The sequence below is a fragment of the Sceloporus undulatus genome, chromosome 1, assembly GCF_019175285.1.
Source record: "Sceloporus undulatus isolate JIND9_A2432 ecotype Alabama chromosome 1, SceUnd_v1.1, whole genome shotgun sequence".
Lineage (NCBI taxonomy): Eukaryota > Metazoa > Chordata > Lepidosauria > Squamata > Phrynosomatidae > Sceloporus > Sceloporus undulatus.
In genome coordinates, this window is record NC_056522.1 from 163,939,560 (window position 1) to 163,966,895 (window position 27,336).

General features: G+C 39.4%; 1 protein-coding gene across 6 annotated transcripts in view; it reads right to left on the reverse strand.

Annotated features, from left to right (window-relative positions):
- IKZF2 (IKAROS family zinc finger 2) overlaps positions 1-27,336 on the reverse strand; it is a 125,764-nt gene that overhangs the window by 11,695 nt on the left and 86,733 nt on the right. For all 6 annotated transcript variants that reach the window (XM_042446375.1, XM_042446372.1, XM_042446373.1 and 3 more), the window contains one exon: positions 12,911-13,048. In XM_042446375.1, the coding sequence (XP_042302309.1) occupies positions 12,911-13,048 (138 nt within the window). The remainder of the gene's footprint in view (positions 1-12,910; positions 13,049-27,336) is intronic.

Consider the following 27,336-nt stretch of genomic DNA (forward strand, 5'->3'; position numbering starts at 1 on the left):
GAGGAGCCAAGCTGTGCCAGATTCAAACCTCTCACAGGCCAAAGAAACCGTTACTATGTTTGCACAAAGTTGGGCTAGAGCCATGACAGTCATAAGTAATTTCCAGTATCTTTAAACTAAGAGAGGTTTGCATCCACAATAGCTTCAGTTGGCCTACTGTCAGCTCGGTTGGACCTCAGCCATTTTTGTGAGTTAGGACTGCACTCTAAGTGGCTTCTAAAGAATAATCTGCATGGTTTTAGGAAGACTATTTCCAGGGTATTCTACCCATGAATCAAACAGAGGAGAAGTCCATACTAATAATCATGCATAATGTTGACTTTAAAAACCAACAACTGCTGTCCTGATTATCAGAGATAAAAATCATTGGAAACAGAACACTCCTCCTTAATGTAAAAATAAACAGCTTTCCGTATTAGAATGGCAGTTGCTTTTTATTCCTTGTTTCCAAAATGATGCCACAGGGACGTAGCCAAGGGGGGGGGATCCGTGGTGTCTGGACCCCCCTTCCATTAGATTCAATGAATGGTGTGTGCCGCCACACCGCTGTGCCCAAACCCCATTATAATGGTGGCACTTAGTCTGGACCCCCCCCCCTTTCCCAAAATCCTGGCTATGTCCCTGTATGCCATCTCTTCCACTACACACAACATTGCTCTAAAGTTGACGTGTGACTTCTCTACACTCTAAAGAAGAGAGGACTGTGAACCCTAGAACACCTTAGTATGAAATTTTATGGAACAGTTTAGAATGCTAAAAAGGAGCAATTCTAGCAAAAGCTTGATGTGGGTGAGGGTTGATAGAGAGAGGAAGTGGAAAATTAGGAAAGTGAAAGGAGAGAGAGAGAGAGAGAGAGAGAGAGGTGATTAAACTTTTTCCCACAATAAAAAATGGAAATGCCCATATTTATAACGCTATTTAGAGTAAATGAATGTGATGGGGAGGAGCCAGGGACATGATCAGAATGTCAAGCTCCATGTACATCCATGTGCATTCTTTCAAATGCTTGTATGAGCTGTATGCATGGTCAGCTGGAAAGTTTGGAGGGTGTTTGTAGCATGATCAGAAATCTGGAAAACTACTATTCCCAATTGAATGGAGAGAGCCCTCCATGTCTATAATTTCACAGGTAAAAACACTCTACAGCCATTCAACGGAAGAGACATACATCCCTCTTCTACACAGGTTCACTCATGCCACATTTATTATTTATTCATTAATTACTGGTAGATTTGATTGGGGAAATGATATAACGCATCAGTCAATGTTGCACAAATACCAACAGAGAAACATATATATGTTTCAGAGCTGTTCTTATGCCAAGGCCCATACTGATCAGCATATTAAAAGATGTTTCTTTGCCTAGCTGTTACAGTGCTCCTTTATTCTAAATCACCTTTCCTGCAAGATGGGCATCTTCTGAAGCAAGGAGTAAAGTAGCCATAACTAGGCCCTACCTTCATCATATTAATATTCCTCCTTGGATCTTAGCAGCATATACAAGCTCAATGTCTGAAAATTATTCAGGTCAGCACTAAAAGCACACTATGACGACAAATTTGTGTATCTGTTCTATAAGGTGCAGTCAAGAGCCTTACAAAGTACATATGATGGAACAGATGATGAGGCAAACGAAACAGGCTACAACTGAAGATGCTGACTTTTTAAATGTCTTTTCCTGGGTATTTGTCTGTTTATTCTTCCAACTACAGATTAAAAACAACAACACAGTTCTCATAACATGCTTGCTTTTATCATGATAATGCCTAAGAGACTTCCCACAGCCACCCAGACCACATTCAGAAATATGGCATGTGCGGATTAACATTCCTAGGGACAGCCAGTGTAAAATTTCTAAGGAAATTAGCAGACACCTGAAATAACCGGAACTGTTGCCAGCTTCATATTTGTTCTCTACTTAGGATACAGGAGGTAACCAATCATGCTGAGCAGAGCCCACCAGCCAGATATTACAACCTGTAAGCAACTCCACATATACACACACCCTCCTATAGGCTGATTTTGCAGCTACAGTCAAATGACTAATGAAGCCACTGAAAGGTTGAAAGGCATGACTATGTGAACTCTGCTCACACATGTTTTCTTAAGAGGTTGTAAGGCAGTGGTTCCCAACCTTTCTAATGCCGCGACCCTTTAATACAGTTCCTCATGTTGTGGCGACCCCCAACCATACAATTACTTTCATTGCTACATGCAAATATGTGTTTTCCTATGGTCTTAGGCGACCCCTATGAAAGGGTCGTTCGACCCCCAAAGGGGTCCCGACCCACAGGTTGGGAACCACTGTTGTAAGGCATCTAGCAGCAGAAGACTGAAAAAAATGACAGCAACACAGCCACCTTTCTACTCCAGGATGTGCAATATAGGTAGTGGCCCAAGTTCGGAGAGGGGACAACAGAAGGGAGCAAATGGGATGGTTAACGTAGAGTCACTTACAACACCTTTCCCAGCCCACTTTTTGTATCCTTTCTTCCCACAGACAGAAAGTAGGGTTGGAGAGGAAATTTTTGAATAGGGAAATGGCTGGAGGATACAAGGCTACTAGCCTCCTCCCCTGCCCTTTTGTCATGCTTGAACTGGCAGCTCCCACAGCATCGATCTATCTATCATCGTGGAACATACCACAGTCTCCTCCGTTCATCCTCCCAAGGCCCAGCCGGCCCAGCCGGCCCAGCCCCATGGTGAAAAATGGAGAATGAAAAAGAAAGGGAGGAGCAAGAGAAAGAGAATTTCATTCTGAATTAAAAGGTTTTAGCCTGTCACTGGAAGGAAAACAGGGAAGGAATCATTCTGGCCTCCCTAGGAAGGGAGTTCCAGAATCTAGAGACAACTACTGAGAAGGCTCTTTTTTATGTCCCCACCAACTGTGCTTGTGATGGTGGTGGAACTGAGAAAAGGGTTTTTCCTAATGATTTTAGAGCCCAGATCAGCTCATACAGGGAGATATGGGTTGCCGAATAGCCTAGCCATGAGCCATATAGGACTTTATAGCTCATAAACAGCACTTGTGCCCAGAAACAAACTGGCAGCCAGTGAAGCTTCAACAGGGGCATTGTGTGATCTCTTTAACCAGCGTACTGTAAATTAACAGTCTGGCTGCAGCTCTTTGGACAGTTCAAATTTCTAAACAGGCAGCCCCAAATAGAGCATGTTACATTAGTCCAAACAGAATGTGACTAAGGCATATACTACCATGGCATCTCAAAGTCTGGCATCTCAAGGAACGTGTGCAGTTGGCACACAGGCATTAAATGTGTAAAAGCACTCTGGGCAACCAGAGAAATCTGGGCTTCCAGGTTCAAAGCTGAATCCACCCAAACTGTGAACCTGTGTTTTCAAGGACAGTGTAATCCCAACCACCACAAGCTGAATCCCTATTCCCTAGTCTGCCTTCCAGCTAACCATGAGCACCTCTGCCTTGTCTGAATTAAGTTTCAGTTTGCCATCATCCAATGCATTACTGATGATAGACAATGGTTTAGGACTAGGACAGCCTCCTTGGTTTTTAAACCTTGAGTTAAATCTATGTGGTCCATGGCATCTAAATATATTTAAAGGTGGTCTGTAAATAAAAGGTTAAGAATTGCTGATCTATCTATCTTATCTATCAAAAATATTTCTAACATCTAATTTGGGCTTTAAAAAATTACCCAGTGGAATATTTTTCATTCAGTCCATTCCATAGCTAAATGCCAGCCATTTAATCCATTTTCATCCTATTGAAGTTGACAGGCTAGAGCTGTTAAATGTGAGCACATGGGCTAGAACTGTATTGCCCTAGTATTGCCCCCTCAATTCACCAACATTTATGAGTGCATATTACAAGCTTGATACAAAGATACATAGGGTACAATGGATGGTGGTGGTGGTGGTGGTGATATTTCATTAGATTGCACCCTTTCCCTGAAACTGGGACTCAAGAAAGTTTACAAATATAGCTTCTATAGTTTGTATTTTATTGCCTTTGTAGCAATATTTCTGATTATTCTGAAGCATCTGTGTATCTGCAATTCATAGAAAGTAGCTTTTACTAAACATGTTCAGCCAAGGATATCCTTGAGCTAATTGTATGGCAGCAACACTATGATTATGATTATTTTAAAAAAGAAACTTGGCACACAAAGAAATAGGTTTCTAGAAAGACACTGTAATAAATCATCTTAATTTACATGCCCTCCAGGGGTTTAAATTACTTAATGAAATCTTCATTTAGTCCTAGTCAGAACTGTCTCCGAGAGAAGATGGGAACAAATCCTAAACTCTCACCTGTTCCCATTTGTTTTTAAACTAACTGACTGACAAGCAGTTTTCTAGAGGTACAAACATTCAGCTAACCCTCTCACCCTACTCCCACTCCCATGTCTCCTGCACTCTTTAACAGTTTCCCATCATCTTCATCATTCCTTGATGCCTGGAATTATCTCCCCTAGTACTGTTAAATATAAAACTTCCTTCAAATCTATTCTTAAAGAAGCACCTTTTCATAAAGATTTTAGCACAACCCCTTTGGTTCTTTGGCTGTCTCCCATCCAGGTACTAATCAGAGCTGACCCAGCTTAGCTTACAAGATCAGACAGGATGTGTGCCTTTAGTGTTTTAGGCTTTTATATAAGGGTGTGTGTGTGTGTGTGTGTACATATATCCTCATGAAAAGCCTAAAACTGCTAAAAGCACACATTCTGTCTGAACTTGGAAGCTAAGCAGGGCCAGCTCCAATTTGTACTTGGATGGGAGACTGCCAAATAATATCAGGTGCTGTAGGTTGTATTTCAGAGGAAGAAACAGATAAAACCACCTTTGCATATTCCTTGCCTAAGAAAACCTTTGCATATTCCTTGCCTAAGAAAACCCTATGGAAGTCATAAGGTCGCCATAGGTGAAGGCACATACCCACACAGAGAATACAATCAACTCAAAGAAAACTCTCTGTTGTTGGTAGAATGCCTAGAATAAGATTCTCTGAATGTCAGGAAATCATTTCCAAAAGTCTTCTTTTCATTGAGGCATCTCTTTCTTTTTGGCTATAGAGGGTGACTTTTTGCATTCCTCCCTGACAATGTCCCTGGCTTCAGGCCAGAGTTGTTCTGGCTCCCAGTCAATTAGGAGTAATAGTGCAAATCTGTTTGTTCTTTAAATTCAACAAAGATGTTCTTCAGGATGGTCAAGTTTTCTTCTTTAGCTCACACTAAATTTTTATATTAGTAGTTCATGGACTGTGCCACAATCTGCCCTGATCTTGTTTTTTGCAGAGAGAATGGTGCTTCTCTGTCTTCTGCTTCCAATAATGTAGTCTATTTTTATATTGACCATTAGGAGATGTTCATGTATACAGTCACCTCTTGAGTTGCTTGAAGAATGTGTTTGCAATGAACAAACTGTTGGCCTTACAAAATTTTCTCTCCTGCTTCTCTCCTGTCACTCTTCTGCTTCACTGTTTTGATCCTAGGCCAATTTTTCCTACAACCTTTGGTTCCGCTCTGTTTTCTACTTTTGCATTCTAATTGCCTATGATTAACAAGAAGTCCTGTTTTGGTGTGTAATAAATTTCCTCCTGGACTCCAGCACAGATTTTTTCAATTTCTTCTTCTTCTGCCTGTGTAGTTGGAACATAAACTTGGGTTATGGCTATATTGATGTTTTTTTTCCCCCTGAAGCTTAATTTATATTATTCATTCAGATTTTGCATTATATCCTTTGACTGCTTTTGCTACATCTCTCCTCACTACTAATGACACTCAATTTCTTCTTAGATTTTCAGTAAAAACAGTAAAATGGTTTGAGTAAAACAGTATGTGTTTTGGCTGGCTGAAAACATCCCATTCTTGTCAACTGTAGCTCTCTCACCCCAAGTACTGCAATGTTTAAATGCTTTTGCTCCAGCCACCTGGGAGTAGTGCAAAATGTTATCTGGTATGGCTACAGTTATGATTGATGATGATGATGATAGTGATGATGTTGGTTTTAAAAAGAATGCCTAAGGATCGCAGCTGAGCCTACTTCCACTACATACTGGTGTGGCTAAGACTACAAACCCTATCTCAAGCATTGCCCTGCAGCAAGCATTGGAAATTTCCTACAGATGGATGCCAAAGATGGAAAAGAAGGGAGCAATGAGGGAGGAAGGGGGTCTTTTCCTTCCTCTGTCCATTTCTGTTCTGATTCTACAGTTACAGCAATTCTTTATATGTTAGGCCTGTCATCTTCCTGAACTTTATGTTATAGCCCTGTTTAAATATTTGAAGGAATGTCACACTGAGAAGGGAGCAAGCTTGTTTTCTGTTGTTCCAGAGAGTAGGACCCAGAGCAATGGATGCAAGCTACAGGAAAAGAGATTCCACCTCAACATTAGGAAGAACTTCCTGACAGTAAGGGCTGTCTGACAGTGGAACAAACTCCCTCGGAGTGAAGTGGAGTCTCCTTCCTTAGAGGTCTTTAAACAGAGGCTGGATGGCCATCTGTTGGAGATGCTTTGATTGAGATTTCCTGCATGACAGAATGGAGTTGGACTGGATGGCCCTTGCGGTCTCTTCCAACTCTATAATTCTTTGTTTTGCCTAAGCTTGTGACTAGCTGGCGGGTAAATTGGAAGACCAGGGAACATTTCTTGGGCACAAATGAATTGCCTTCATTCAATGCTCTTCTCAAATGCCCCTCTCTCCCAACTCCCATGCAAAAAATAATGGGCCAAAAATTCAGAATAATGCTATGAACCTAACTGAAGTTGAGCCAGGCCTTAGTGTACAAAACCCAAGAATTAATAACAGGACGTCTTGGTATTCTTTAGATCTTTATATATCTGTAAGACATCTACCCCCCCCCCCCCCCCCCCCCCATCTGAGATTACAGGCAGCAGAGATTTAATCTCATACAACATTCAATTTACAGCCATCTCTTTTGCTTATGAATATATTCCATATACAGTACAAGGATGTGAAGGCAGGGGTGGAGGTGGGAGACAGAAAAATGGGGATATTTTTCTTTGCATTTTTTTCTGAAAAAATAGATTATGAAACATTTCTATAACAATGAATAAAATATTTAAAATAACTCTCCCTCAATTATTTTTACTGTGTAGCAGGTAAATATTTATGTAAGACTATATGTACACTGTCTCATTACATAGCAATTCCTGGTCTTTGTTTCCTTTTCTTACTTCTTTTTGTGAGAACTGCTTTATATCTTCTTGGTCTATGAAGGATTAGAAGAGACAAAATTAATTTTCTTCATTTTACTAATGTTGATGGAGTCTTCTGTTTTTAAAGCATGTGTGTCTGATGCTCTTTTTTGGGGGGGGGGGTTGTTTGTTTGTTTTGCTTGCTCCTCATAAATTAGCAAAAGCAAAGAGGTTCCTTATAGTTCAGGTAGTTCAGGTCTGTGTAGCTACATCTGTAACAATAATATTTTGAAAAGTTTTTGAAATTATTTCCTCAATAAGCTATATCCATAATATATCAAACATGATACTTTCATGCCAAGCCAAATTAAACATAGTACACTTTGTTTTCCTAAAGTAAGAAAGTGACTTGCAATCTATAAAGGGTGCTAATACTGCTTAAAACAAGACAAAACAAAACTTCCTTTTTTATCCTTTATAAAAAGACAGAAAAGAATGGTTTGTTTGCATGGCTTCCAAATTCTGGGATTTTTAAAGCACAAACAGTACACAGAATCATAGAATCACAGCATCACTGAGTTGAAAGAGACCACAAGGGTCATCCAGACCATCCTCCTACCATGCAGGAATACGCAATCAAAGCAATCCAGACAGATGGCCATCCAGCCTCTGTTTAAAAACCTTCAAATAAGGAGACTACCACACTTTGAAGCAGCATATTCCACTGCCCAAGAGCTATTACTGTCAGGAAGTTCTTCCTAATGTGTGTGAGTCAATTGCTCCATGACGAGAGCCAAATAAAGTGGCTCCGAGCCACTTTGGGGGCATGGCATTTAGACAACACACACACACACTCCAAGCAGCCGGAAGCCACTCCTAGGCTGCCTAAGGCAGCCCAAAGCCACCAGCAAAAGGAGCAGATTTAATCCATTCCTGCCAGTGGCCTGTTTGGAACTGTGGGGGTGGCTCACTTTGGGAACAGGCCATGTGGCCGCTGCAATCCCGGAGCAATCAATGCTGGAGATTGCTCCTTCTGGGCTGTACGCTTTGGCCCTCAGTCCCCAGAGCTTCAGAAAATAAGCATGCTCCTTCTTCAATATGGAATTCTTTCTAATATTTAAACATGGCTAATATACCTTACCCTTCTCATTTCCTGCCTAAACATACCCAGTTTCCTAAGCTTAACCATAGCTCACGGGGCATGGTGCCCAAACCTTTCATCGTTTTGGTTGACCTCCTCTGGACATGCTCCAGCTTGTCACCTATCTTCTTGAACTGTGGTATCCAGAACTGGACATAGAATGCCAGTTGAAGTCTTCCTGGAGAAGTCTTCATTGATTACCAGCTACTGAGAGTTATATAGTCATACACAAATGCCAAGACTCTGGATGAAACAGTGTCAAAAAACTGGATAAAGCACCCTTCAACTATTGGGCTCCTAACCCATAACAACTGCTCTTTAAACTTGACTATCCTGATTACATGTTTTACAAATAATCTGTATTGAGTATAATAAATTGATTCAGGATAAACTTAGAAAAGGGATGTTTTTTTCTTTCCAGAAAAAAGCTCTGGCTCATGGAAACCCCGTAACTAACAGTGTAGTCTATTTATCTATTTGTAACTAGGCTGCCAAGCAAGGCAAGAAGTGTTAAATCTTACAACTCAGTAAACTTGTTTAGTTTTTATTATTTGTACAGGATACTCATGCTGAGATAGACACAATGATTCCTCATTTAAGACAGTCATCCAAGTGCCAGTAAAGCAAACAAACTGAAGGTAATAAAGCACAATTAAAAGCAACAATGACAACTGCACAAACATAATAATAAACCATCTTTATTTTCAAAATGACTGCAAATAGCAGATACAAAAGTGATGATCAACAAGTATCCCCCTTTGTTTCCTTTTGACTGTGTGAGACTTAAATTAAACTAAGGTGCGGTACAGACGGACAGCTCTGTGTTACCCGTCTTTCCCACTTGTCAGTGCCGCAGCAGCCACACCGCACGGCACTGACACATTGCCAAAAAGAAGCCACTCTAAGCGGCTTCTTTTCTGTGGCACTGTAAAGGAGAAACGACACCGCCATGACGTCACTTCCTGGAAGTGATGTCTGGATGCTGTGTGGCACTGGCGTCATCATGGCACCCCCCATATGGACAGGAGGGCATCATGATGCCACCATCCACCCATGTTAGGGCTCAGGAGCTGCGCACTCCCGACCCCTACTATTGCTGCCACCACGCCACTTCTTGCTGGTATGTACTGACCCTATGTCAAAGTTTAAGAGCAATTCTGTTATTAATAAATGCTTTACAGGCCCGTCTATGTCACTTACTCCCAATTGACCAGGTGTGCATCGGATGCCTTACATTTTCAGTTTAAGTCAACTTACTGGGTAAGGTTCAACTGAACGCATAATGATTTATTGTGGAAATTCAGGAAAAGTTCAAAAGATAATAGAATAAAAGACCATCAGGAAAAATCACCATCATTATAGCTGACCTGTTAAACGGCCTAAACAGGGAGGTCATAAAGAGGGACATAAGATGTTTCCTGCTACTTTCCATTTCCCCCTAATTCTCAGAAGTAAGCGAAAACGTTTTTCCACTGATGGCTAAGATTTCTCCCAGCATGTTTACCTCAAGCTATTTAAGTTCAGAGTTTATACACACACAAACAAACATACACACACACACACACACACACACACACACTAAAATAAATAAATGAAATATGAACTCTGAATTTATATATACCAACCTAATATGTGAAGATCTCAGGGCAGCTTATAATAAAATCAATTTAAGATAATAAATAGAAATAACAATAATTTTGATAGACCAAAAATATATTTCATCATTTATAAGTTAAAGTCAGAAAAATTCACATTAGTTAAAAATGTAAAATTAGGCAAGGCAGCCAATAATGTCTGGAAATGAAGGATATTTACTAATGCACCAACATAAAATAAGTTTGTGACTGGTGACAATCAGTGTAAATCAGACTTTTGAAACCTGGGGACATAAAGTATGTTGCCCTGCATTTATTTAACCCTTCTGTACTAGCATAGGATATTTTAGTCATTGAGGGCTATGATTTTGTTACAGAATCTAGACAGAATTAGACCTACAATTTAGTGTGGTGGCATCAATAAAATCAAGTTAGAAGAGTTTAAAAACGATTGGGTTTTTTTTTTCTAATTGGAGTAACCTTTTTTCTCAGCCAATGTAAGTTGTCAACATTTAGTGAAGAGTGAAAATTCATCTACTGGGTGAAAGTCACTGAAGTCAGGAAATGTTTTACTTTGTTTTATCTAATTTTATGTTTTATAACAAGTAGTTATAGCAATTACATTTCTATATCACTTATCAGTGAACTAGCACTCCCTAAGCAGTTTACAATATGTAAGCCAGTTGCCCCCGACCAGCTAGGTACTCATTTTACTGACCTAAGAAAGGATGCAAGACCAAGTAGACCTTGGCTGTTTTCTGGCTGTTCTGATGGGAAATAGTTGATTCTGCATACAGAAACATTTAGTTGGATATTGTTAAACTCTATAATACACTGGAATTCTTACCGGTGTTTGTTTAGTATTTTTAAAACAACAACAACAACAACACACACTTAATTAAAATGGCACCAAGGGTCAAAACTGATTTTAAAGACCAAGGCTTAATAAAACAGTGCAATTGCTATGATCCACCAAAAATGCAACTAAGACAGAACTAACCTAATTCCCCTTGGGAAAGAATTTCACAAGTAAAGTGTCATTATAGAGAAAGCCTTGCCTTGTATACCTGCAAACTTGACTACTGTGGCAGTGGGACATGCTACAGGGCCTTCAGTGAGCATCTCACACTTCAAGCAGGCTCACATGGCAGCCTGGTGCACATGGCAGCCTGGTGTTAATGGCCTCTCTGAATAATTAACTCAAATTTTTCCACCCTTTAGAAAGAAGACATAAACTACGGTGGCATGGAAATGTGAAGTGTGTCACCAACACCTCCCCACAACAGTATCAGCCCACAACAGACCAGAAATATCTCCACAGCCCTAAAAACCTATCATCGAACAGCCAAAAAAACCAAAGCATAGAAACAGATACTGTTCAGATATCAAGAGGCAAACTGATGCAGTGATGGAAGGTTCTGAATTCTGGTTCCAGAGGCCTTGGTTGGTTATGCAAACGTATTCATAAAAAATAGATTACGATTTGACCCACTCACTCATTGGCCATGAAATTTCCTAATCGAGATGCAGTTCCTTTTTTCTTTTCTTTTTTAAAATACGCATTATAATGCTGGGTACAGTTCCCAGCTTCAAGTCACCCCACAATACAGTAGTGCTGAACCACTGTTCACTGAAGAGGGCCAGTAAGTAAAGTGGATAGTGTGCTACTTCAAAATACTTACTATAGTGGCTCAGTTTAAATGTAACACCAAACTATGGTTTGGCAGTTGGGAGCAACTCTTGGAGCATGTTCTGCTCCCTCTCATGTGCTTGTTCTCCTTTTCTTTCTTCTTTTTTTTGCTGCTGATTACTGCCATATAATATGAGGTAACAAATCTCGATTGGTGTCTTGCCTCCAAGCTATGACTTGAAACCATACAACTTGAAACTACAATGTAAAATATGTTTCCACCGTGTAAGAAGGAATAACCACTGTTTGTCACTTTGGACCTCATTTAAACTAGAGTTAGCAAAAGATAAGAAGTGGAGGGAGGGAGAACACATAAGGGAAGTGCGAGCTCATAACTCTATGCATGCTCTCCTTTTCATCTAACCATGGCTTGTCATTATGTGTGAATAGAACTCTTGAATGTTTCCATTCATGTTCTTCTGTTCATAACTCTAACCGCATTGCACAGCAGGCTACAGCAACCATATTTGCCAACCCAACATAGACTAGCAACATTTATATAATTCAAGAAAATTTGTTCTACTATCCCCCATCCCACAACACCAACCAAGATTGATTATTGTCCAATTTAACTTTTTATGGCACATGAAATATGTGTGACATGCCTCAATATGTCCCATTAATTAAAAACATGTTAAGTACTTTCAATCATCCTGATCCAAAGCCCAAGGGCATCGATGAGCATAATTCCTGTGTCTATTGGCTGCCTGTTCACTTCAGAAAATGAACACAGCAGGGTTTTTTTTCCAGCTGGGAGACTCTCCATGTTGTTCCTCAGGTACTCTGTTCCTGTGCAAAGAGCTGAATTGGGGAAAAGGCAAATACACTCTTCCCTTTTTCCTTTCGGGAACCGTTTTCTTTTAGTGATGTAAAGGGTACAACGTTTCTCATTCTAAACATGAAAAAGTGGCACAGCATATCAAGACACTCCATTGAGAAAATGGACATTTGCCACAATATATTTTTGCACTTTGGAACTGGGGGGGCACTTGTTTTTTACACAAAAAAATATATTTTGTAAGTTTTTTTGCATAAATGTTTTTTAAACAAACAGTACAGATGTGCAAAAAAAATAATCAAAATGAGCAAAAACTCTGGTAATCTTGGCCAATGGGGCAAAAGCTTCTGAGATTATTAATTCTTGCATGTGACAATGAAATAAAAAGATGCTTATAATTTTCTTAACTCATAAACATAATTTTGAGCCTGAATTTATGTTTCATGTTTGAAACATCACAAGTGTAATAAATGTATTTCTGTATATTATTCAAATTTCATTTTAGAAGAAAGAAAAATGAAGACCAAGAGGAAAAGAAGACCAAGCCCTTCAGACTGTGCCTTCCACTCACCATGGTGACTCATGACTTGCCCAGTAGCTTCTATACTGACATTCTGAAGGTAGTTGTGACAGCGTTCCTTGTGTTCCTCCAAAGAACTACGTTGCTTGTAACTCCGTCCACAGTAGTTACATTTGTGAGGTTTACCCACTATGGAAAGAACAGAGGTTTGGGTTAAAATAATGTGGCAGCATGCTTGCCAATGGGATCGTGCTATTACAAAAATAGAATAGGAAAACACCTACAAATGTTATTCCGTCCTCTAACCTTTGCTCATTTCCCTTTTCTCTAACTCAGTGTACCACTCTCCTATCACACATTCACCCACACCATGAAAACAACAGCTGCAAAAATACCCAGTGCAGGTGGACAGAGAATAGCCAAGAAAGGTTTCTGTGCAACTATGGGGAAATGTAGTCTTACATCCTTTGCATAAACTGTTATGAGATAGTCCAAGATAACATCAGGCAAGAAGGTCTCCAAGAAACTCTCTGGATTAGGGACAACTGGCTTAACAAAGCAAGGGGAATAGACAACCTAAGCAAAAGTTTGTTTGATAAAGGCCAAATTCATAGCATTCTAATGATTTTATAAAATGAAAGGAAAACAGGAATAGAGATTCACTGATTAGGCGAACTACACAAGGTGTGGTATAGCAGTGCTGATTGTACACCACCGTTGGTGAACAGCATGGGAAAGTACTCCATGTGAACTGGAGGGATGATTGTTTAACATCTAAATGTGGTCAGTGAGGGATTAGCATTCCCTCTGAGCTCTTTGTTTGTAGTCTCTCCACTCACAGCCTTTCTGTTGCTTTATGGCACGGGTGGATCCCCCAACCTCAGTCAATTTTAAAAAATCCCCACAGTCCATTTATAAAAAAGAGTAATCCTATTTGTATGTTCCACACTAGGGAGCTTATAGCACATACTTTTATTCTCCGTTATGGGCACAGACTGGGAACGTGTGTGATGAGTGAAAATGGAGTTTATTGCATGCTAAACTGTCAGCAAAGCATCCCCATGCCATCGCCATCCCTAACCCATCCCCAAGCCAGGCGAGGCACATGAATTTTGCTCAGTCGGAAACATTCTAGATGACCAAGAAAGCTTTCCAGCTGAGCAAAATTCACGTGCCTCAGCCCAGCTCAGGGATGCTTTAGGGTCAGCGATGGCATGGGGTCACCTTGCCAACAGTTTAGTAGGCAATAAACTTCATTTTCACTCAGCCATGCATGTTCCCTGCCCATGTCTAGAACGGAGACAAAAGTGTATGCAATAAGGTCCTGGGACGTCTACTGAATTCAGTGAACTGGACTGAACAATCAAATTGGGGTGGTGAGTAATAACTTCCCACTATTATAGGTGTGTAAGGAAATGTATTTGGTGGAAAGGGAAGGCTGTGCTTTAGAAAAAAACTTACAGTGTAGTTTGGAAATGTATTATGGCTCTTCCTATTCTCTCCTTATATACAGTATATTGGCTAGTTAGCCAACCAGCAAGCTAAGCAAAAATGCTAACTTGTTCTTAAGGAAATGTTTTAAAGCTCTATTGTGACACTTGTCCTTCTAACAAGATTAGCAGCCACTATATGCCTCAACTCAAGTTTCTTCCCACTGCAGATAAAGTGGAAGGAAATGAAGGAAACTTTTTGTCACACTACATGATAACGCTTTCAAAAGTATAGTCTTCTATGCTCCCTCAAAACTAATTGCATTCCCCCCCCTGAAATAACAGCAAAAACTCCTCCTTCAATTTGTCTTCTGTAAGTATGGGGGTCAATCAGGAAAAGTTATTTTGCAATCACCATAATCCCATATTCCCACTATGTTGAGATACCAGGGATGTCCTGGCTGTCAAAAAAATTGTTTTTCATGATTCACAAGAAGATAAAGGAATGCTTCATCACAAACTGGATCTCCATTCATGCCACAGATCTCTGGTGAAGCTGTAGATACAAATCTGAAATTCACCACGTGCAAATTGAGTCATAAAATTGCACTAAGCAAACAGTCAGAAAGAAAGAAAGAAAAGAAAAGGCAGAGGTGCGTGTGAGAGCTTGAAGCTTGACTATCCTGATTCCAGTGGGGAAATTCTGAAAAAGAATGAACCTTTGAAAGTACATATGAACCCAAGGGCAATGTCCAAGAGAAATAGCAAGCATAAGGAACAAATCTCTTCATCCTTCTTTTGACTTCTTTTTTGAAAAACGGCTTCTGCTTCACATTTCCTCTCCTGCTCACTTCAGAGTAGAATGGGAGTGAGACTTGCATAAATACCCCAGATGTGATACACATGTCTCGTCCTTCCAATAAAATCACAGAAGAGTAAGGCTGCCAACTGCCATGGCATGTGTAAAGTAGGCCTTTTAGTTGGGAATCTAGCCTTTTAGAATTGTTTTTATTTTAAAAATAATATTCTAAATCTTCCCCAAAGGAAAAACAGGGATAATGTGAAAACAGAGATTTGTCAGGGATGGAATAAAAAAATAAGGATCTTCTCCCCTGTAAAGAACAGTTGGAGTGTATTGGCATTTGAATCTGATACCAAAATTGAATCTAACCCAGAATAAAACCCTTTGGTGATGCAGGACTAAAAGCGGAATTGGGACTGATATATAGGGGATTGCCTGTATTTTAGGACTGAAAATGAAACTTTGTCAAAACATTTACTGTACTGTGGGTGGAAGAGTTTTTAAAATAGTCCCCCCCCCCCATTTGTTATTGTGGTTAATTTTAATGCTATATCACAAAGCAGAACACAATTAGCAAGTTGGAAGCAAAGGAAAAGATTGTAGAGAGGGAGAACTTGGGCTGCTCAAGGCTAAGCATCAATAATGGTATATGTTTTTTCATATTTAAATCTTTCACATTAAAAGACCACAAAATCCTGAGAAATCAAAAGGAATTCTACCATTACAAGAGGGATGTTAAAAAGTCTCTTTTACATTTCCTATTTCAACTGTACTTTAAAAAAAAAATCTTTCCACATTTTCTTCTCTTTTTCATATATTCATCTCTTTCATTCACTTCATTCCATCAATAGAGGGAGATTAGAGAATACAATCAGCTCATAGAAAACTGGGGTTGACAGAATGCTCAGAATAAGATTCTCTAAATATCAGGAAACCATTACCAAAAAGCTACAGCCAAGATCCTTTATGCCACCATAGGTTTTATCGTCCTTTTCTTCTTCCAGTGACACTCACAATGAAATTTGTTTTCATCCATTACAATTGCTGTGCAACCCATGCAGAAGTGCACTATGCCAGTGCTTGTCAAACTCAGGTGTTTTGGACTTCAGCTCCGAGAATCCCTGACCCACTGGTCAACACTGGGCTTGGACCTCTGGAAGTTGAAGTCTAAACACCAAAAAGGATATGGAGGGCCAAAATTTGGGAATCATTCCATGAACCCAATACAATGTACTTCCCCTGTTTACCAAACAAATTCCATCTGTAGCTCCTAATGATTGATTGTGAAAGTCTCTTTCATTTCGCCACCATACAACATACTAAAGAATTTACAATCTCTCTGCTTTCAACACCATCTGAAGCTAGACAGTTCCTCAATTCAATACAGCATTGCGGAAGGCTTGTCCCAAATTCCCCTTTGTCTTACTGGCCATAGACTTCAGGTTTGATCCAGACAAACTCAGCTGAATTTACTTCTCAGTGTTCATTCCACTGAACTCAGTGGTAATTTAATTTAGAAGAAATCTAACTTGCACAATACTCCGTATTTATTTCACTTAACTTTTAAAGGCACTAGAGCCACCACAAGTATGCTGGCATTGTGTAACAGTTTGAGTATTGGACTATGACTCTGGAGACCAACGATCAGATCCCTTCTCAGCCACTGGGTAGACTTGGGCAAGTCACACACTCTCAGCCTCAGGAAAACCTGTGATAGGTTCAGTTTAGGATCACCATAAGTCAGAAGTGATTTGAAGGCACACAACAAGTCTACCAGCCCCCACTACAAGTTATATATTTCCTTATTTTAACTCTTCATTTTTATTCGAACGGAGAATTTCACATACTGTGGAGCAGGAACTTCCAATAATAAGATTATTTTGAGATGCAATAGAAAACAAAATCTCCCCTCTGCTTTAGAGTCCCTAGATCAGCAATGTCTGTATAAAATGTGGAAGCTGCTACCATAGTTCCTCTCAGGGATATAAATCTCTACTTAATTCAAATGTGGATGGGAGAATTATATTTTTCAAATGATTTCTCTCAATTGGGCAAGATTATGAGAGGTTTGCTTATTTATTTATTTATTTATTTATTTATTTCAGGAGGTTTATTTGCAAAAATTTCACAAATGTTTTTTGTCTGCAAAAAGACTGAATTGTGCAAAAAGACTATATAAAATATGTTTTGGACAAAATACATTGTTTGCATAAACTGGAATGTTGAGGAGCAAAGACTACCAACAAAAAGTGCTAGTCTTTTCACTCTAGTGCACAGGCATAACAACAACAACAACAACAACAATAAATAATTCTGGAGTTTCAGTGTTTTGTAATTGAGTGACATGAATACAACCTTTTGTATAAACATGTATCAGAATGAGTTCCCCTCTTTGGCTGTTGCCACAGTGACACTCAACGTGAAGATTCAGGCTAATCCCACACTGCAGAAGTAATAAAGTTTGACACTGCTTTAACTGCCATGACTCAATGCTGTGGAATTTTGAGATTTGTGGTTTTGTGAGCTATTTAGCCTTCTCTGTCAGAGAGCTCCAGTGCCACAGCAAACTACAAATCCCAGAATTCCACAGTATTGAGCCATGACAGTTAAAGCAGTATCAAACTGCAATAATTCTGCAGTGTGGCAGAAGTGTGGATCTCTACTCAATCTGATGTATTTTTTAAAGCAAATGGATGTATTCTGAAACACCTTCTTATAGAGAAGATGATGACTGTGAGGTTGAATAGACTGCCCCTAAGGGGTGGCCCTTTCATTGCTGGATCAGGGCTGCAGCAACTATATGCCATGGTCTTGATCTGGCCTTTCCGTGGAGCAAAAAGTAACTGTAAAAAATGGCTCCTTTTTGCACAGCAGAAAGGGCGCCATAGCTGCCCGTACTGCAGGTTTTCAGCACTCCTTTGGTGCTGTGTCATGTGGACACAACACCAGAGGAGCGCTGTGATGCTGCCTGCTGTGCGGTGGGGAGCGCAGCATCACACCAGCATGGGGGAAGAGTCGGGGCATGTGTTGTGCAGACACCACATCCCCATTCCACCTCGATGACGGCCTTTATCACCAGTCTGTCAAGGCTGTGAGATCCTGCACTGCCCTCATCACTACAATGATGAAGGTCTGTCATCACAGTTGTAATTGACAACACCTGCCCTCCCAACAACATCTGCAGCTTGGCAGTGCCCCAGCCCAAGTGTTTATGAGGCACTAGAGATTGGAGCAGTGGGGTAAATGCCCACAGTGCTCTTCCAGTCATGGAGTGCCTTGACAACAGGCATCTGGAGGAACTCTTTGAGCTCCTGCCATAACTGCTTATTTATGCCACAAGTGCCCATAAGTAAGATCACATCATTTTCCAGCAACTCAGCCTGCAGCATCTCTTCAGCTGCAGCATTACAACACTTCAGCTGGGCATTACAAAACAAAACAAAATGTGGCTCAACATTCACTCTAGTCTTGGGAAATATGTATTTTTTATGTTAGAGAATGGAAAGGAGCTCTGTAGCCTAATTAAAAGGTGAAATGACCCCTGTGGGTAATTTTAGAAGAGGCTATTCTTTTTGGCCAGAAAAGTGGTGGTACAGTGCACTTGGAGGGATTTGAACTGCAATAACAATCATATGACCCCTGGGACCATAAGACAGGTTTGGATTAAAACTCCTTCATCATGTCTGGTTTTGTTTGGGGCATGTGGTGTGTGTGTGGAATGATTGTATGTGGCATGCATAATTGAAGCAGTTGTTCACTGTAACTCTTTTCAACTGAAAAGCAGCTCCAGTACCACATCCTGAACTACTCAGTGAGGTTTACTTTAGACATGGAATTGTGATGCTGTTTTAGGTTGCTGGCAGGTGCCATGTTATCATTACCATCTATGACCTCCTGTGCACATTTACATGCATATATATCAGCAGCAAAGCTTAACGAGTGATGTGGCTGCTTCTGCCCATCAACAGAAATAAATGTTTTTACTTACTTTGGTTCCCCCTCTGTGTCAGTTGCCACAGTCATACTCAATGTGAATGAAGTACAGATGAGCAGGAAAATCCTATGATGACGTTTTAATGTGTTATTTTTGTTTGTTTTTCTAATTCTGTTTTAATGTAGCTTTTTGTGTGCTTTTGATCGTATTGTTCTTTTACATTGAGTCCTAATTTTATGGGGAAAGCAGGATACTACTACTGCTGCTGCTGCTGCTACTACTTTTTGTCCTCCTCCTCCTCCTCTTGTTGTTGTTTCAGCTTAGTAAAGACAAACTATCCCAGTAAACCAGATACTTTCTCATTATGATATTACGGATTTTATTTATAATCCATAATCTATTACAGAATAAAAATTTCTGTGAACTTTATTTTACTGACACTAATGTATGTCAAAAATATTTTTTCTATTTTCCACTGCTGTAAAGTCAAATTTCAAACTCTCTGTACAAATTGAAATATTAGACTCAGCATAACATGCTAATTAATTACAATTAAGCAAATCTGTGTAGAATATTGATATGCACACTGCATTTTTAGGATAAAATCTCCCTTACCTTGGTACATAGCAAACTGTTGTTGTTGTTGTTGTTGTTTTAAATGCTTCCTATATCACATTACTCTCTAATCCCAATAATTTCTTCACTATTAGAAATAAATAAGGGACACAATAGCATTTAATTAACTCTTAGTGCAAGAAGATACTAACAAGTAAGGAGACCTGACTAAAACCAAACCAAATAACTTGCAAGTTCAAAGTATTAATTCAGAACAATTGGGAACAGTAGTGATTTTAGTAAGACTGAAATTAGAATATTCATTTTGTTCACTGCATTATGGAAGATCTGAAATTAACATGTTGATTATTAACATTAACTTCATGATAATGTACATGAACCTAGACAAATAATGTTTTTGTGTGTTCAAAAGAATTGTTACAATTCACATCCAAGTGTGGAAGATAAATGTACTCTGGTTTGTTAAAACACTCATGTGATGGTGGCTGATCTGTGCCTCTCAATACCAAAACAATCCATCTAGCATAAAAATCTCAATTTGATTTCACCCTAAAGCACTAACCACATGATCCGAGTATGGCAGCATTTAAGGAGATCTTAAAAGTAAATGCACTGTGGCGTAGTGGTTTGAGCATTGGACTATGACGCTGGAGACTAGGGTACAAATCCCTGCTCGGCCATGAAACCCACTGGGTGACCCTGGGCAAGCCACATTCTCTCAGCCTCAGAAGAAGGCAACAACAAACCTCCTCTGAACAAATCTTGACAAGAAGACCCTATGATAGGTTCACCTTAGGATCGCCATAAGTCGGAAATGACTTGAAGGCACACAACAACAACAACAACAACGAGTAAATGCATCCATTGCAACATCAGGCCACCATGGGATGGTTACCACTATTCTCCTCCTAAAGCTGAAGAAACCCCTCACAAATGATGGGGAATTTTTTTTTTCTCATTGGTTATTTCCTTGAGGAAACTCTCACATATGAATCTTATGTCTTGATGCATGTCTATACAGCCTGTGCAGTATTTTCTTGACTGCAATGTAATTGTTATGGGACTCCACCTTGATGAGAGACACAGAGACCACCATTTTAAAGAGCTCTGAGATTCTGTATGGGCATCTTGGCCAAATGACATTTATTTATTTATTAAAATATTCATATTCCACTCTATATCGTGGAGTCTCAGGGCAGCAAATAAATTCAGCTTAAATAATTCAACATATTTGAAAAATAGAAGATAATTTAAAGTGACTGAAAGCATATTAAACAATTTAACAAGTTAAAACAAATTAAAACCAAGCACATATTCAGATTTGGATGACATCTATTAGGTCTTAAAGGCTTTCATTTTAAAAAGTTTTAACTTGGTGCCAGAATGAGGACAGCATCTGTGCTGACTGGGCCTCCAAAGCGGGTACATGCATGTGTGTTTGTGTGGGTGTTTTTCTATAACCAAGGTGCCATAGCAGAGAGGGCCCTCTTCCACCTGTGAAGTGTTTCACAGAAGGGTTGCCAGATGAAATAAAGGACAGGGTTCCAGTCCCTTCAATGGTTATATGCAAAAGGGAATTCTAGCAGGTGTTGTTATCATTCTTATTTCGCCTGGCAACCATATTCCACAGCGTATAATTCCCACCAGTGGGACACTCTTGGCCCTAATCCAGTCCATTACAACATTCAAGCTCCTGTCCTGTATCTGCGCAGCTCCAGTTGAATCTGACAACAAGGAAAAGCAGAGTCCAAAACTCCAAATGACCTCATCCAGGAGCTTCACATGAGACACTAAAGAGTATGTGGGATGAGCCATTTTACACTGCATAGTAATAGTCAAAGAAGCATTTCCTCCAGGTTTTTTAAAAGGAGATTTTCACATGCGGCTGTTAGTGTTCTTAAAACGTTGATATATCAGAATTCAGCAATTCAACTGTTTTGAAATCATTTTGTAATCATTTATTTCTGAATTCTGATATATCAACGTTTTAAGAACACTAACAGCCTCATGTGAAAATCTTTTGGAATCGTCTATCTGTTATGATCATTCCACTACACTTTGGGATGGTTAAAGGAACGATATAGCGATGCTGTGTGAAAATCTTCTATGTGTGGAAAGCCTTTCTAGTGTCTATATCGATATGGCCATATGTGCTTTTAATTTTGACCTTTGAAGGTGAACTAAAGCCAGACTCTGCAAAAGGCAGAACTTTTTTTAGTGCACTTTTGTTTCAGTATTTGTTCCCCTCCCTCCATGTCATGGGTGGGAAAAGAATACAAGCCCACGACTAGTTTTTTCCCCTTTCTTTGTTGCATTTTATATCCTACATTCCACCCACTCACCCTTGGGACTCCAGGTGCTATGAAAAAAATCAAAGGAACATGGTCCTGCTAAAAGCCTGATGTTGTGGGTTATTCCAAAACAACATCTGTGGGGAACTGTGAACATGGAGGTGCATTAAAGGAAATCTGTATGCCTGGCTTGTTTCCTTATGACCCTAAAGTTTCATTAAAAGAGAGATAGTATTCAGATGGACAGACAGACAGACAGGGAAAAATGAAAACACATATTTTCATGTGTGCTTCACACAAGGAAGATTGAATGATGGGCTATTTTATAACTAGTGATTATTCCTCCCCACGCCAAAACATTTTTTCATATACCTTAAACAAGCAGAGTTTGATCCAATATGAAGGAAACTGGAAAATTCTCACAAAAGCATGGATGAGATCTTTAAAATGCTGCAAGGATGGGTGGGAGGGAGCATTTATAGGCTGAATGAAGAGCCTTTGCTTATTCAACCATAAGTTTACATTCATCAGTATGAAATGCAGCAATTCCTGTTGGGCATATTACCCTTCCCAATTCTTCTGGGGGAATTTCCTGCCATTCCTTAAAAGATCATAGGTTTGTCTGTGTCGCTTCTGTAATTATATTCAGTTGTGAAACCCAATGACTGAAGGAATTCAGATACTAAAGTTACACAAAGGTATGATAACAAAAAACAGACCAAAGGTAACAAAACCTTTTAAAGGATCAAACAGAGGAGTTTAAGACAATAATACAAAAATAAAGCATTTAATTCTGATTATGTTACTATTATAGAAAAAGGACCACTAAATGGTCTCACTATATCCTGCACGCAACTGAGCCCCCTTTATATCAGACCTCCATTTAGGCTGCCTTATCCAAGTTTGCATTATTGCAGGAAATACTATATATAATAGTCATGTATAAGACTAGAAATTTTAGTCAAAAAATTGGCCCCAAAAACCTAGGTTGACTTATGCACGGATCAATGAAAATACTACACTTTAAATCTTATTAAAATGGGAACCATCCCCTGATGAAAGGCAAGAGTGCAACCTGTCCTGGAAGCGCTGACCTCTCTCTGCTTTCTTTTCCATCCAGCCTTAATGTTAGTCAAAATCATTATGCCTGCCAGAATTTTGTAGATTCTTTGGCATTGTTTTCCTTTGTTTGATTATTTAGATCCTTTGTTGCATGCCCCTAAGTTTTACTCTTGACTTATCCATGGGTTATATCAATATCCATAATTTTGCCCCCAATATCTGCTCTTGATTTATACATGAGGTCAACTTATAGTCGAGTATATACAATACATTGAACGGCAGCTCCCATTTCTAGGGATTGCATGGGGCACCTCACCATGGGAAAATGGTCTCTGAATAGATAAATCTACATTCACAAGTCTCCCCTCTCTCATTCAACACTCACGGGTTGGCTGTGTATAATTTACTGATCCTAAATAAGGCTAGTAGGCATGTCGGTACAAAGGAACATGGGCAAATGTGTAAAGTACCAATTCTGCTTCCCCACATTTGTCCCACAAACAGAAGCCAAGGCCCTAGAGACAAGGGGAAGACCCTAATGGCTCATTTTAAAATGCATCCATGTATTTGGCTAGAAATAACATGCTAAGCAAAAAACACATCAGAAAAATACAAGCAGTAATGTCATTTGGGTTGGCATCCCTGGCAGATGCCAAGCCCTCAATGGTCTGGAATAGGACACCATCACTGGAACTCCAGGGTCCTGTCCATACTGTTGTGATCACTCAATTGGATTGAACGGATAAGTAGTGATGAAGAGCAGCCACCACCACTGCTTGCTTGTCTGCCTAATCCTTCTAGAGTAGACAGTAGCAATGGCTGATCGCCCTCCTCTCTGTGAATATGACCTTTATTTGTAACCCACTAGATCCCTGGGAGGGTGGGATCAATGGAGACAATGTCAATGGAGACAAACAGGGGATATGCTGGGGAAAGCAGGCTTCCCAAATCCTGGAGCTGGCACTGAAGCTACGATTCTCTAGTATCCATAATACAGTGGGCCCTTGATATCCACTGGCATATGATTTCAGGACCCTCTGTGGATACCTGATGCTCAAGCTCCATTAAATATAATGACATAGTACAGTGGTGTCCCTTATATAAAATGGCAAAATCAAAGATACACACACACGCACAAACACACACAATGTTTTCAAGCCGTGGATGTTTGAATCCATGGATAAAAAATCCATGGATAATGAGGGCCGACCGTATCTCTAAACAGCAAATTGCAAAAGACGAGCAGGGCTGCCTCTATCTGCAGGTGCTTTTGATTACATCACCTGTTTTCCATATCTCAATGCAAGGTGGTTCCCCCCTTCCCCTTAACATCAAGGAAAATGTGGGCCATTTGCCAAGGGCTTGAGGGCCACAATCTGAACACAAATCTTCCTTCATCTGGGGCATCCTGCCAAAATGTTTGCTTGAACTTGCATTTTCCTTGAGAGTATAAAACTGCCTTCTCATATCTATCCCCATGCCATGAGAAAGTGCTAGATGTGGAAATCAAAGTTACAAACTCAGGATACTGCTAAGCAAAAAGATGAGAAAGCTGTTATTATCAGTGAACCTAGACCAAAAGCTTATGGTTTTTTATGGGTATGTGAGAGGCAGTAGGGCCGCGAGGTCACAGTCTGCCCTCAGGGTTGCTCCATCCTCAAATTAAGAATTCAATGATGTAAGAAGAACTCTGCTGGGTCATAAAACAGATCCTATTGGCGCTACAGCAAACTACAATCACATCCAAAATCCACAGAAGAGCAGTACCTATGCTGGGCATGCGCAAAATAAATTGTGAAGGTCCAAAGAAAGAAGAAAGAATGATGACTCTGGAGTCATAGACCTACATTTTGTCAAGATGTTGCAGATGTTGTCTCTTAAGATGGTATGTCAGAGATCCATCCAGTTCTGCTGCCTCTTTCCAACTGGGAGAATCCAGCTCAATGTTTCCAAGATGTCTGTCCAAACAATATGAAGCCCCAGAGCACAGAAACCTATTTTTGAAAGGCTATGGTTGCAGTTCTAAGGTCCAGGTAAAATGGCAGTCAAGAGTGTGTGTGTGTGTGTGTACACATATGCATACATACACACTCTTCACTTTCATGTTATTCAAAATTAGTTGAAATGGTTACACTTACGGTAGTTACTACCAAAAAAATCAGAATGCTACATACTACTGGCCTGCACCTAAGCAGTGAAGCTATAGGTACATACACCTATAGTGTATAATGATTATAAAAGTAACAAAAACAGTTATTTGAGATGCAACACCATTATTAGTTTTTTGTGGGCTTTTTGGGCTATGTTCTATAAGAGTTTATTCCTGACATCTTCTGAAGATGCCAGCCACAGATGGTGGTGAAAAGTGAGGAATAAACTCTCCTAGAACATGGCCATGTAGCCTGAAAAATCCACAAAAAACTATGAATGCTGGCCATGAAAGCCTTCGACTTTAACACCATTATTCCTTAATTCTTCTTCCAAACCTTATGAAGGCAAGATAATGTCTTTGCTGTTTGTCCTTTACAAATGGTTTTCAGAAATGTTTCAAAATCTGGAGTTCCATTTTGGGCAAATATTTCTTTTTTCCTTGGTGTCTTCTGGGGTTTGTGGATACCAAAATCTGTGGTAAAATAATGTCCTTTATAAATCAAGGTTTGCTTTTTGCTTTTTGAAATAATAATAATAATAATAGTAGTAGTAGTAGTAGTTGTTGTTGTTGTTGTTGTTGTTGTTGAATATTTTCAGGCCCTGGAAGTTGAATTATGGATAAAAAAAATTCACGACTATGAACGCCTGACTGTATTTTCTAATTCATTCCTACAGCCATTTAAAGCAGTGACCAGTTCTTGCAGTGAATCCATTCCATTAACATGTAAGTACTCACTTTTGTTTTTCTTTAACATCCAGCCCACTGGGTGATCCTGAGTTCTTATATTACAAATAAGAAAATATGTCATTTATCTTTATTATTCAAAGCCCTAAACAGTTTGGTACCCCAACTACTCAAAGTAGCATCTCTTGCAATATTATGTCATGTCAGCAAGATGGACTCTCCTCCATCTCCCACAAATGAGAGCAATGGAGAGGACCTTCTCTGCCGCAGCGCCCCAGTTATAGAAAGCTTTTTATTAAAGCCTTTGATGCCTACGTTATTTCTTCCAGACTGACTTCAGACCACTTAAACTTTCTGAACCTGTTTTAACTTGCCAGATTGTTTAATATGTCCTTAGTCTATGTTAATTGTGTTTCTCATTCTAAATTTTAAATTGTTTTAAACTGTATACATTTATTTGACTTGTGCACTGCCCGAGATCCTGTGCTGCAGGGCAGAACAAACACATTTTAAAACTAAATAAATAATAGCAAACATATGATGTGCAAATTTAGTTCTAACTGTACTAAGAAACAGTTTCTCAGCACATATACATTTACAAACTTCATTCATTTATTTATTTACAGTATTTCTATATTACCTCCCAGCCCGCAAGGAACCTGAGGAGATGGACAAATAAAATGGTATAAACACTTTTTACAAAATTAAGAACACATTAAAATATTTTAAAATAAGTTTTTATAGTTTTAAAAAAATGCTAAACTACCATTTTGAAGCGATTAAAACAGCAGTTTCATACATTAAATGCAAAGTGCAAATTATATTGTTCTCTTTTCAAAAATTTACCGAACAATCCAACATTTTAATCTGAAATCATTGCAAATTAGCCTTGCACTGGAATGCATCCTCAGTGTAATTCAGATTAATTTCCTTCTTTGTTTTGATCAATGCAGTTGCATTTAAACTATGATCTTCTCTCTTATTTGAGACAGAGTCATACAGGAAACAGGAACCTGCCTGATTTTTAAGGTCTTCTCCCAATGCCTTTCTCTCTGCCCACCCCCCCAATCTAAAGTGAGTCACAAGATAAGAAGGGTGAGAATACTATCTGTTGCAGAGTCCCAGTTTAGGAATGCTTTCTCCAAGGAGGCCCACCTAGTATCTTCACATCTTCAAGTTAGATATCAGCCTTCTGATTGAATGATTTAAACATCTGTTTTATGCTGCTATTTTATAGATTTTGTCTTGAAACCACACTTCAGGTAATTTTTAAAACATTTTTAATTCTTTCTGATGCTTCATGTGTTTTTAAGCTTTAAACCCATGTGGGATACAATTACTGAGTTCACTCCAACTTTAATCTCAACTGCAGTATACCCATTGAAACCAATGGGATGTATATAAATGGTGACTCATTTCAATGGGTGTGCACTACAAGGAAATGGTATTGAGTCAGTCCACTTTTTAATAAATGAAATAAGTGTAGAAGAAATACACTTGCTATGAAAAAAATTCACAAATCACAGTTCTGTTTATTAAGTGGCAA